We start from the raw sequence: 11,686 nt of genomic DNA, 5'->3' as shown, positions 1-11,686 counted from the left end.
AAAAAAGTATGTCTTGGAGGGGTAAAGTCTACACTTAAATGTTTTTAGTTTTGAAAATACACTTATTTGTGGCAGGAATTAAAAAAGAAAAGCGCACTTCATTATCCTCATGCAACTTTTCGAACAGAAAAAAATTTAAGTGTCAAGATGTGCAAATCTAGCTAACACAGTCCCATAAGGCAGTCATTTCGACAGCAGATGCCTCAATTATATATCGACTTAAGGGGATCTGTACTTAACAGTTGTGTATCTTGTTTACATTGCAAAATAAAAACTGCAAGTTTGAATAGTTAAAAAAAAAAGGTATTATAAGTTGCTTCATGTGTGTAAACAAACACATAGAAGACTCCACAGAGAGCGGGTTAACCACTCGCACGGAATAACAACCAACTAACTACACACCATACTCAAGCCATATCTAAAGTATACTCATGCAAATGCAACAACTTAATATCAAAATAAGAACCGCGCTAATTTAAAACCACTTAATGACTGCATAGTTCTTTAATATTAATTTACAGTGAGCTAAATATGCGTTAGCTTGCGTGCTAGTAACTTAGCTTCCGTTGACATTTTTACCTGTGTGAAGTTGTCCTCTCCTTTCTGAGATCAAGCAGGAACTTACAAGAATAAAACCAGTCAATGTTGAGATCTGCAACAATACTTATTTCGCAAAGCTAATTCTTCTCTGTGAATATCCATCTCTTAATATAAATAACTAACTAATTCACCGATTGAAGCTTGGACCTCCGTTCGTGAATTAGCGCTTATGTGCCATCGCCATTTTGAGTCACGTTCCCTGTTGTGATATCGCGAGACTATAATTGAGGACCTTACTAGTCGTTCATTGAAACATAACTTATTACAAATAATTGAGGAAACGTTTTTTTTAATTATCAAAATAACCAATACCACAATTTATTACTTTCACATTATATCTGAATTAAATAAGTAAATGTCCCTAGTACCGTCCCTCTACCGTGGATGTATTGGTGTCCGGAACTAATGTTATCCTCGAGCTCATGGCGGGGACCTTATGTTGTAACAACGGAGACAAATGTCAGCGTGGAAGGACATTTCAAGAAGAAATCATGTACAGAGTTTTATTTCGTACAGTATACACTGCTCGAAATTCTTCAGTCAGTGTCTATGAGTCGTGTGCGTTGCCAGTGAAATGTAACAAGGCAGCTGCTCCGGTTTCCAGGTGAGCTTGGCTCGAGTGAACAACGAGATATGTGATGATTTTTAATTTAACGTCAGCAAATGTTACTTTACGTTACTGGGTTGTTTTGGGTAACGCAGTGACTTTGAAAAACGTTGTACATTGGCAACAATGCACATTCGAAATAGCTCGATTATGTGTTTAATGCTTTCTATAAAAGCTGTGGAAGGGGCACCTAATGTTAGCTAACCTGCACTAATGGGGCGGGACATTTTGATTTGGGCATTTATTTGAACCTTGAAAATACCGTTGCATCACTGACAGGATGTTTGGTTGTTTTGTTTGTCCATGGTAGCATGAAGTAACTACAAAACTATATGTATTTAGAGAAGATGGTCCCATCCAACAGGATAATTAACAGCTCAAGTAAAAAAACACATTGAAAGAGCAGTTATATAGACCACTGTCGATATGTGACGTGAGGACAAAAGAGACAACCAATTTTAATTTTAATTTTAATCTGTTTATTAATCCCCAATGGGGAAATTACAATTTTTACACTCTGTGTCCACACTTGTTAGCAGTCACACACAGTCCTGAACTACACACACACACACCCACACACACACCACACACACACCACACACACACACACACCTCAGATCTATACATCACTAATGGAAAGATGCAGAGTGAGTGGGCTGCCAGCCGAACCAGCGCCCTGAGTGGGGGGGGGGGGGGTACGGTGCCTTGCTCAACAGCACCTGGCAGTGACCAGGAGGTGAAGTGGCATCTCTCCAGCCACCAATCCACACTCCCTTCTTTTTGGTCCATACGGGGACTTGAACCAGTGACCCTCCAGTTTCCAACCCAACTCCCTATGGACTGCCCCCCCCCATATGTTGTTAATTAGTAATTGTTGTAATATGTTGTAGTTGTCTTTGCTATCATCAACAATGTCATATAGCAAAAATATATAGATATCATGATGTTAATTTAAAACGGTGTTATACACTTATAATAATAGTTTTGTTATATTATTATATTATTTAAAGTCATTTGATCCCTTCTGATTGAGACCCCTATAATAATGAACTGTTTTCTTCTAGGGTTGCAAATGGAGGTGGAGTCAAAGCCCTCAGCACAAGTTCGGTCAGGTTCTGTGAAAAGAGAAATGATGTTACGCCCTCTAATCAAGATCAGAAAACAAATGCAGATAAAGAGGCTGATCCCACAGAAACTCCAACTTTGGTTACACAGAAACCTGAAGATGACAGCAATGTCATCAATATGGTTGAACAAAGGGAGGAGGAGCCAGTACTGTTAAAGACAGATGATGGAAGGACCACGAAGCAGCAGGTGGATGTCAAAATTGAACAGGTCGTGGCAACGCCACAACAAGGGAAGGCTGATGCAGCTAAAAGTGGGAAGGAGAGTCTCCTCGATCTTCTTGGAGCCATGAGAGTGGAAGTCACTAATAAGAGGAAGCTCAAAAACTTAAAAGTGAAGCCAAGTTATGAGACTGCACCCAAGGCAAAGCCAGCAGCCATGGAGAGCACTATCAGTATGTTTCAGAAAGCTACAGTGGAGGCTTCATCACAGAGGTGAGAGACAGTTTGAAGTTTTTGGTCGGGTTGCATTGCCACATGGTCACTGTGGCCGTTGATTGGGTTGCAAGTTTGGTTGTTTCACCTGCAGATTGTGCCTGAGAACTTGTTACCTACTTTAACCCTAATTTTGGGAGGATATCTGAAGCTCTGGGGGTCTCTTCATCCCCTGTGTTTTTTTTTAGTGAGACACTGGATCCTGAGCTGGTTGCCGCTGCGTCTGCTGCTGCTTCCACTCTGCCTGACCGCAGCCAGGCCGAGTCTGAGCTGCTCAGGCAGCTGAGGCAGCACGAGGCTGTTACTGAGGCTCAGAAGAAAGGGGACACAAACAACCTTGGGTATGGATCTAAGATGTCTCCAGTATAGGACACTGAATATTTAAATTAGATTGGGTTATAGTTTTCTGCTATTTAATTCCGTATAATGGTAAATAAAAGGCCTCATTCACATGTTCATATTTTCTCAGAGTAATTATTGCTGACATGAAAGTAGGAAAGAATCCCAACCGACAGAGCGCTCGGCCGGCTAATCAGATCCGGTTTGATGAGGACGGGCGAGGATACAAACACGACAGAGGGATCACAGCTGAGCTGGACGGTGTTCGGAGAAGGCAAATACGTCATTCATCATGTTTCACTCAAAACTCAGGTTTTGAAATGGACAATCTGTGTATAATGTGTTTTATTTTTTAGGAAGAACTTGTTCTCGGGGAAGAGACTTAACATCTTCTTCCCCACTACTGATGGAGAAGATGGAGTTGAATCAGCAGTTGGTAATAAGCCTAATATGATTTATTGGCTTTGTTTGCTTGGTGGATAGTGTATAGTGTTATTTGTTGACTATTTTAGTCTTCTGAAATAACTGAGAATGGAGCTTCGTAAGCTTCATTATCATCAGAATTTTTTCATGCAGGCGGTGTCGGTCTGCCCTAAACAAATTTAATGGGACATTGCAAAAGCTCTCGGTTTTAACTTCATCCGGACATCTCTCTTATTTTTTCAGCCCGGCCAACTTTATGGGACATGGACTTTGCTAATCAGTTGTCCCTGTCAACCAACCAAACACCCCGCAACGGGCTTGAGGAAATGATCCAGTGGACCAAAGACGGAAAAATGTGGCAGTACCCAATCAACAATGAGGCTGGTGAGTGATGCATGCTATATTCTAGCTAAATGTAAGGATATGAAGGAAAAAAATGACACACTGACAAGAGTGTTTTTGCTCTATGTCAGGCCTTGAGGAGGAAAGCAATGTCCCGTTCCATGAGCATATCTTATTAGCAAAACACTTGGAGGAAGGTTTCCCACGTCAGGGACCAGTGCGTCACTTCATGGAGCTTGTGGTGGCCGGCATGTCCAGAAACCCTTACCTGACAGTCCAACAGAAGCGGGAACACATTTCCTGGTTCAGAGACTACTTCCACCAGAAAGAGGACGTCCTCAAGGAGGCTGACGTTTACCTCAACTGAGCTTAAGACATTTGCATATGTGTTCCCATTTACTCATAAGGGCTTTGCCACTATGATCATCTTTACTCGTACAGGTTGGATTTCGTAACTCTTCCAGGAGGCCCGTTAGAGTGGACTGGCATCAAGTCTGTTTCCTGGTGTCCAACATTGAACAGTATCTACTGTCTCTAAATTGTTAATTAGACTGTAGAACCACGGTTAAAATATTGCTATTACAAGTGCTTGTTTATAAGATTACAGACAATATAAAGCAATACAAATCATGGCTTTTTGCTTATTTAATTTTCTGCTGATCCACTGATCACTTGTTCAACCTTTTATTTGCATAATCCAATACTAATGTAGGCAATTAACTGACTATAACGTATCAGTGTTTTTTGTGATACACAGGTGGTGTTGCACAAAAAAATGTTGTGTTGAATAACACGTTATGGTTAACTTGATTACAATATTGATGTAAAATGTTCCATTTTCAAGGCACGTTTGCCGATCAGGTTACATTAAAAAAAACAGTAGACCGTTTAGTTGGATGGACGGTTAAAGACCTTCATATTCAAAGAAAACAAGTTGATGAAAATATTTTTGTATTCTTTTTGTGTCAAAGGTCATACAAACACTTGTGGTCGTGATTAATGGTGTTTTCCGTGGCAAGTAAAACAAGTATTACTTATGTGGAGCATCTAGGACCTCAGATCAGGTTCACAGTATGAGCTTAAAAAGACCTTGAACCGTGTGCCCTTTGCAAGGGAAGTGCTTTTAAAGTCAAAAAACATGTTAACAATGTACCACGCAGATTCCATTTGGTCTAAAAACACCCTTGGCAAACTATTGTCTGAGAAAGTGTGGAAAATAAGAGCTTGACAGTTGAGAGTGCCTCATTTCCACATTTTGTTCACTTTTCCATAAACACATGATTAGCATGATAACATTTTGGCAACTTCCCGACTTGTATGTGTTTTTGTGTGGAAAGAACCCTTTTCATGCTCAGAAATGTCTTCTATGCAAGTAAGCCAATAGGTGGCACTACTGCCAGCTATGGTTTACAGTCATTGTTCCAGATAATGTTTGGATTTCTAACAACAAGGCTGGGACCTAAATATTTAAACAAAAAGCTACCTCTGCAATGCAGTTAATTTTTTGGAGTAATTGTATTAACTAATAGGACAAAACTGGATATGATTGACCAACATATGTTTAAAGTTTCAAAACATTTAGTGAAGTAATGGCAGTGTTTTGGATATCAAAATCATAAATAACTGACCCAAAACACCAACTGAGGGCTGGACTATTTATGAAAATCAGACCATTTGTGGGACACACCAAACTACACATTATAACCAAATCTTCTAAAATATGACTGATCTGTTAAGAGATTTTAATTTGAAAACCACATGGGACAAGGTGTGCTGTTCATTAAAAAGAAGTTGAACATATACTGTAGAGGTGGGTGCAGAATCTCTCAAAGCACTAGAGGGAGTCTGCATGTTCAGCTGTCTTTATGGTGCATTTTAGGTGCTGTGAAAATGTCAAATAGAATAGTAAATGATCAAAGCATTTGCAATCAGGGAGTTGAACAAGATGTTGGCCTAGTGCATAAATTCAGCAATAATTATTTTTATTATATGGTTATAAATCTGGTGTTAATAAATAGAAATCCTACTGTATTTTTTACTTACGCACCTTAGCTCATACAAACTTTATTTTTTTGTCTAGCTGTCTCTCATGCAGGATAGCACAGTAGTTAACACAGTTGTAACTTATTGCAGAGAATTTCCCTACTAAGTAGCCATATAGAGTATAATGTGTGCTAATTAACGATTACCTAATTAAGTATCTAAGCTCAATTTCAAATTCTAAAGATATTCATGGCACATAGAATGCACATTTGATAAAAGCATTCTGGCATGTTTTCCAACCAAAGAGCAATTGAATGCACCGTCAAATTGTATAACCAAATCCCAGAAGACGGAGCCTGTGAGTGGTCCTTGAAGGCAGCATCAGACTTTGAGCGCCTGCCATTACTTCTATTGTCATTACTGACAGAGCGGCAGACTTGGTGTGAACTTCAGTGAAGCTTGAACGAGCATTTCTCTGACTTTTTAAATTACAAACCTAACTTATCTTGTCTGACTTAGAACGGGAATCTGGTCTGTGAACGCAACATTTGTTTTACCTGTTGATTTTTGTTTTAATTATTTGATATTTATTTTGTATGTGAGTCTGTGTGAGAGCAAGTTTGACTCAGACATGGCTGAGGTACCGGCACCACAGCCGGTCGAAATAGACCCTGATTTTGAGCCTCTCACCCGCCCGCGGTCCTGCACCTGGCCGCTGCCCCGGCCGGAGATCAGCGACCCGGCCAGCTCCAACACATCCTCCCCGCTGCCATCGGTGCATCAGGAGCCGGGAGGAAACAGCGAGTTCATCAGTAAACTCGGCTTGTTGGAGGAGGACTATGAAGAGTATGCAGAGCAGAAACCGCCTGTGCCTTGCAATGATTTTCAGTGTCTGGAGGGAAACTGTGTGCATCCACACCACCTTCACCACCACCACCATCATCATCCTCTTCAGCAGCAGCAGCAGCTCCCGGGTCCGCAGCTGCCGCCTCAGCAACAGGTGCCTCTGGCTGGGGCCGCAGCCCTGGGCAGCTCCGGCCAGAGGAAGAGCAGCTCGTCCCGTCGTAACGCCTGGGGGAACATGTCGTACGCTGACCTGATCACCAAGGCGATAGACAGCTCACCTGAGAAGAGACTGACACTGTCTCAGATATATGACTGGATGGTCAAGAATGTGTCTTACTTCAAGGATAAAGGAGACAGTAACAGCTCTGCGGGCTGGAAGGTAAGTGGCAGCGTGCACGCAAGCATCCAGTTGTTAAGGATGAACCTGAGATGTTTTGATGGTTAAAAATGTAACCTTTTACTCCTTTAACGTCAAAATAAGCCCATGGAAGAAAAAAAAAACACAAAATTAAGATAAGTGTAATTCAATGCCGTTAAAGGCACATACTGTTAGCTGCCCAATTCTGTTAAAACCCTGCTGTGCCCTACCTAATGTGCAGGCAATTATCATGAGTGTCTGACTGCACTGATGCACATTTTAGACTTTTTATTATTGCGAGCAGATAGAGCAAAGTTCTATGAATGCTGGAGTTTTTGTCTCCCTTTTTTCAATTGTTTATCCATTAAATATGCAGCTTCATTTCCTCTACAGTCCTGCTTTAAAAAAAATAGCAACAGGTCACTTAAGTCACTCCATCCTATTCTGCTGAATACTGTTGTATTATAGTGACCATAGGGAGGCCTTTTTTCAAGTCATTTTGACATGTCACAGTAGGCAAATCACAGGGGTATTTCGTTTGTTATGTTATCAGTAGGACCTGTGTTTTTCCTACTGCCCATGCCAGTGACGTCACAGCAACAGCAAAATACCTGGTGTGACATCACTTATTGCAGTAGGATCAGTTCAAGATTACATAACTGAGCGATTGACTCTTCTGACCTTGCGATCTTCAGATGCCATTTTGGCATGTTGGTTATTAACTCTGTTATTTAATTTGGCCAATATTGAGTGCAGATTCAGTGGCATTGATGGTCAATCATCAGAAATGATTAATAATAGGAAAAAAATACATTTTCACCTTTTAAGTAAAATTGTTTTCCTTTTGTAAAAAGGGTATTAAATGTAGTTTTTTTTTAAATGTAGTTTTTATTTATTTAATTACAAACAAAACAAATGTCAGTACAACTCACACAAACACAACACACAGACAGAGGTCATACACACACATGTATGCACATACATACATAACAAGTAGTTTTTGCCAGATACATTACCTTGAACAGTTATGTTTGAATGAGGCTGCTGAACTTTGGCATCACAGTAACCTTTGAAGTGGTTTCCTCCGTCAGTGTGAGCACACACCTCTCTTCTGTGTCAGTGAGGAAACACACAGCTCTGAAGCAGCAGAGAACCAAACTGACTGTAAACATCCCATACATGAAAATATTTCTCTCTGTAAAATCCTGAAGTATAACGCTGCAATCATACTGGACATCACACATCTGCTTGTGGACATCAGAAAATCTTCAGTAATCTTAAGCTTTATTATACAGCTGTTTGAATCAGGGCAATAATGAGCAGGAACACTGTATGGATCAACACACATTTCAGACGTACCTCGTCCTATTTCCCAGTAAACCTTAGTGGGAACCATCTATCCTACATCACTACAAAACATGCTGACTCATGGTCTATGCAGCATTTTACAAAGCTGTGCTTTCTGGCCTGGAAATGTATTGGAAATATTTAGCACACGTGAAAAGCTGGATCCTAATGCCTGTACAAACATGCTAATCCAGGTCTTAATAGTGTCTCGCCGGGTGAGAAAGTTACTCAGCCATGATGGATAGAAATTAACTGAGGATAAAAGCAGACAAAGAAAGCAAAGTAGACGCAAATGACATAAAAGCTGCACACAAAATTTGAGTCCAATTCATATTTCAGCTTCGCAGCCCTTCCTGTAACCCATGCATTCTCGTGAGACCTCATTTTGCAGTTATGTCAGGAAATAACTTTGTGAACCTCAATCGAATATAGTTTCCATTGTTTCACACCCCCTTGTGAAAAGCTTGATCACAGTCTATTATGAGGTATGGCTCTGCTAAACCTCCCTTTCCTCCTTTTCTTAGTCTTTCTGCAGTTCTTCAACTAGTTGTTCCATGTACATTAGGTGCACTGGCTGGTGGGAATGCAGTCAGGTTTTTTTGGCCAGGGAAGCAGCGTGGACCAAAGTGTTCAGAGCTCCCCCCGACAATAACAGGAGGTGACACAAACAGTTCAATCAGTATTGGGGAGTGTGTCAGAGGGAAAGAAACTTGGGAGAAGGGAATGCTGGGAACAACGTCAAACATCCTCCATTCCTGAGCTGTGTGCTCATATCTTTTGTGCTCCTGTCTTCTAGAGTTTCCTCAGCGGATGCTAAAGCTTGGAGAAAGGGATTGCTGCTCTTTATCCTATCATTTCCTTCTCCGCCCCCCCCACTTGGGCCTTCTGTTGAAGGTGTTTGTCCAAGTGGAGCTCAGAGAGTTAGACTTTTCATAGGCCGGCTGTTCTTTCAGCACTAAGATCTGTAAAAAATGGGCTGCTGTCTCAGTATCTTTTTCAATTATTAGATTTTCTATTAGTTCTATATTACTTTTTTCAAATTTTTTGCATTGACTTTAGAATCCACAGTTTTTGATAAATGTACGTATATGAACTAACAATAGCTACAACAATCAATGACATCCAACCAGAAGTTCAGCTAACCTCCCAGTGACTGACTCGCCATGCTGTAATTCTCTACTTCACTCCTGTCTCTAATGTTGGATTTCATTTTTTTAATATATGAAACAAAAAATCCTTTTGTTGTGACTTTAAGTAAGCATTTTACTTAGAATCCTAACTAGTTTTTGTAGCCACTCTTATTATTGTGTACCATTCAATGAAGCATGCAGCAAATTCCTCAAGAACAATAGCATCAGCCTGTTTATCTTTAATATTAAATCAACACATCTCCACTTCAACCTCTGCATTCCTAAATGTTGGCTTGCTTCGCTGGGCCTTGGAACCACCGGCTAATAGTTATTTTTACACTTTCCTGTTAAAAAAACACGAAAGTCCCCCCCACAATGAACTATGATGCATTTCCTGCAGAGTAGATGGAAAACAGTGCCATGTGTTAACATCCCAGCCCTGCAAAACATCAGGGTCAGGGCTGGAAAAAGAGGAGGAACCAATGGGAAAGACCAAGCATGGATCATGTTTGTGCATCTAATTCTATGTAAAGTAATGTTATTCCATTTCAGCGTTCCTGCCACATGCTAAAAGAAATCATCAGTCTGCTTGTTATTCTGTTTTGTGCCATGTCCTGCCCCATGTATTGACTTTAGAATCCACATGCGTGAACGTCCCTGATTGTAATGACAGATCGAGATAAGCCAGAGGCCTCATGGTGGGTGGAGGGCGTTGAGTTTGAACCTCAGTGATTATACAGCTCCACCTAGAAAACTGAAGGTGGTTGGAGGGCCGGGCGAGGGCGACGATGCTGCAGCTAGAGCTTCCTGTCTCCCTCATGTTATGGAGATTTTTTAGTCTTCCCTCTAAAAATTGTGTGGTGACCATGATGCTTTTACCAGAGGAAGAGAGGGCCCCTGCCAACTGGGTGGACTGGTTCCCCTGGGAGTGTGGTGGTTCTATGAGCGGCAGTGTGCAGCATGCAAGATACTTTACCATTTTACTGGTAGTGTCACTGTTTTTCTCAGTGAGCTGTGACTTTACATAATGGAACAGGATGTAGCACCCCTGAGTTTAACTGGCAGAACCTCTTCTGAGGTGTTCCTTTTAAAACATGTATTTAACCTACAATTACTTGAACTTTTTAAAGGTGTGAAGTGCGTAAAAGCCATTGGTTTATAATTTATATAGATATACGGCAGTTTTCTTTATGAATAAATATAGAGCTTTGGTGTGAGCCTGCAGTAGTGCGTGCAATCACTGGCCCCATTTTGACCTGGTATTAAAATCCAATCTGAGGGATCTGGTCAGAAGGCGATAGCTGTAAGTACAGGTGGAAACACCCCAAGGAAGTTTTGAGGATGCACTGAAATCCGATCACTCAGACCACATTTGAAGGTAGTCCATGAAGTTGTTTATCTTACTCCGTGTCTCAGGATGAGCTGAGTTAGTGGGACATACCATTTAACATTAATTTAACATCCTCCAGAAATTAAATTAAAAAAGGTCCGAAAAAACAAATTACAGCTGGTGAAGTAAGTGTAAGAAAGATGTATGATTTTAGACGGTGGTGACATGAATTACATTTGTCCCACAATGGCTTCAATTACACCTACGCTTTGATCCAACTGAAGTGAAAAGGTATTCTACTGTATGCAAGTTGGAATTGTCATTGTGAGCATGTTAACATACAGACAGTGGCATCTAGCTCAAAGCACTAATGTGATTTCAAGTACAGAGCTGCTAGCGTGGCTGTAGAATATTCATAGTCGTGTATAAAACAAGAGAAAGCCAATTCCAGAGTTAAAGTGTCAATTTTTAAATGAATCAGGTGTTGGTTTCTGAACTCAGTTTGAGGACACATGCCTGACAAGAGGCTGCGAAAAGAGGCAAAACAAAACCTGAATAACTGGCAGCTATTTGTCTTGGGATCACGAGGTTAAAAGCGAGGCCTTCCTTTAACTTAAGCGGCCCACTGTAAGTAACCCCATGAAGAAAGGGAGGCTTGGGGCTGGGGCGACCGTGGCTTGAGGGAAGGAGGGGAGCAGTCAGCTGATGGGAGCTGAAGCCTGTGGAGAGTTTGCTGTCTACACATGTGTGAGTCTGTGGAATCTTTGGCATGTGGGTTTCTGCATTGTCCTCCAGTCCTGTGCAAGATAACCCCCCCCCCCC

General features: G+C 41.1%; 3 protein-coding genes across 5 annotated transcripts in view; 2 read left to right on the top strand and 1 right to left on the bottom strand.

Annotated features, from left to right (window-relative positions):
* taf6 (TAF6 RNA polymerase II, TATA box binding protein (TBP)-associated factor) overlaps window positions 1–814 on the bottom strand; it is a 5,690-nt gene extending 4,876 nt beyond the window's left edge. The window contains exon 1 of one of the 2 annotated variants that reach the window (XM_032533975.1): window positions 580–814. The gene's annotated coding sequence lies outside the window, so the exon portion shown is untranslated. The remainder of the gene's footprint in view (window positions 1–579) is intronic. The other variant, XM_032533976.1, reaches the window with a different exon arrangement.
* A 122-nt stretch (window positions 815–936) lies between these two features.
* Window positions 937–5,652, top strand: mrps31 (mitochondrial ribosomal protein S31). The gene is made up of 7 exons (XM_032533981.1): window positions 937–1,204; window positions 2,272–2,766; window positions 2,955–3,107; window positions 3,236–3,379; window positions 3,462–3,541; window positions 3,772–3,912; window positions 4,002–5,652. The coding sequence occupies exons 1-7, from the start codon at window positions 1,023–1,025 to the stop codon at window positions 4,235–4,237; spliced, it is 1,431 nt and encodes a 476-aa protein (XP_032389872.1). The 5' UTR covers window positions 937–1,022; the 3' UTR covers window positions 4,238–5,652.
* Window positions 5,653–6,272: 620 nt separating this feature from the next.
* The window catches only part of LOC116700615 (forkhead box protein O1-A), an 18,609-nt gene continuing 13,195 nt past the window's right edge, over window positions 6,273–11,686 (top strand). For both annotated transcript variants that reach the window (XM_032533972.1, XM_032533970.1), the window contains exon 1: window positions 6,273–7,078. In XM_032533972.1, coding sequence (XP_032389863.1) covers window positions 6,485–7,078 — 594 coding nt within the window. In that variant the 5' untranslated portion in view covers window positions 6,273–6,484. The remainder of the gene's footprint in view (window positions 7,079–11,686) is intronic.

The sequence above is a fragment of the Etheostoma spectabile genome, chromosome 13 (genome assembly GCF_008692095.1).
Source record: "Etheostoma spectabile isolate EspeVRDwgs_2016 chromosome 13, UIUC_Espe_1.0, whole genome shotgun sequence".
NCBI lineage: Eukaryota > Metazoa > Chordata > Actinopteri > Perciformes > Percidae > Etheostoma > Etheostoma spectabile.
Note: the sequence above shows the minus strand (reverse complement) of the source record. Positions and strands in the feature narration are given on the sequence as shown.

What these genes read in the sequence shown, in the direction of transcription:
- mrps31 (XM_032533981.1), top strand. Translation starts at nt 1,023, where the DNA reads ATGGCGGGGACCTTATGTTGTAACAACGGAGACAAATGTCAGCGTGGA. An exon ending in GCAGCTGCTCCGGTTTCCAG is followed by an intron (nt 1,205 to 2,271) that starts GTGAGCTTGGCT and finishes GTTTTCTTCTAG; the next exon opens with GGTTGCAAATGGAGGTGGAG. An exon ending in GGGGACACAAACAACCTTGG is followed by an intron (nt 3,108 to 3,235) that starts GTATGGATCTAA and finishes ATATTTTCTCAG; the next exon opens with AGTAATTATTGCTGACATGA.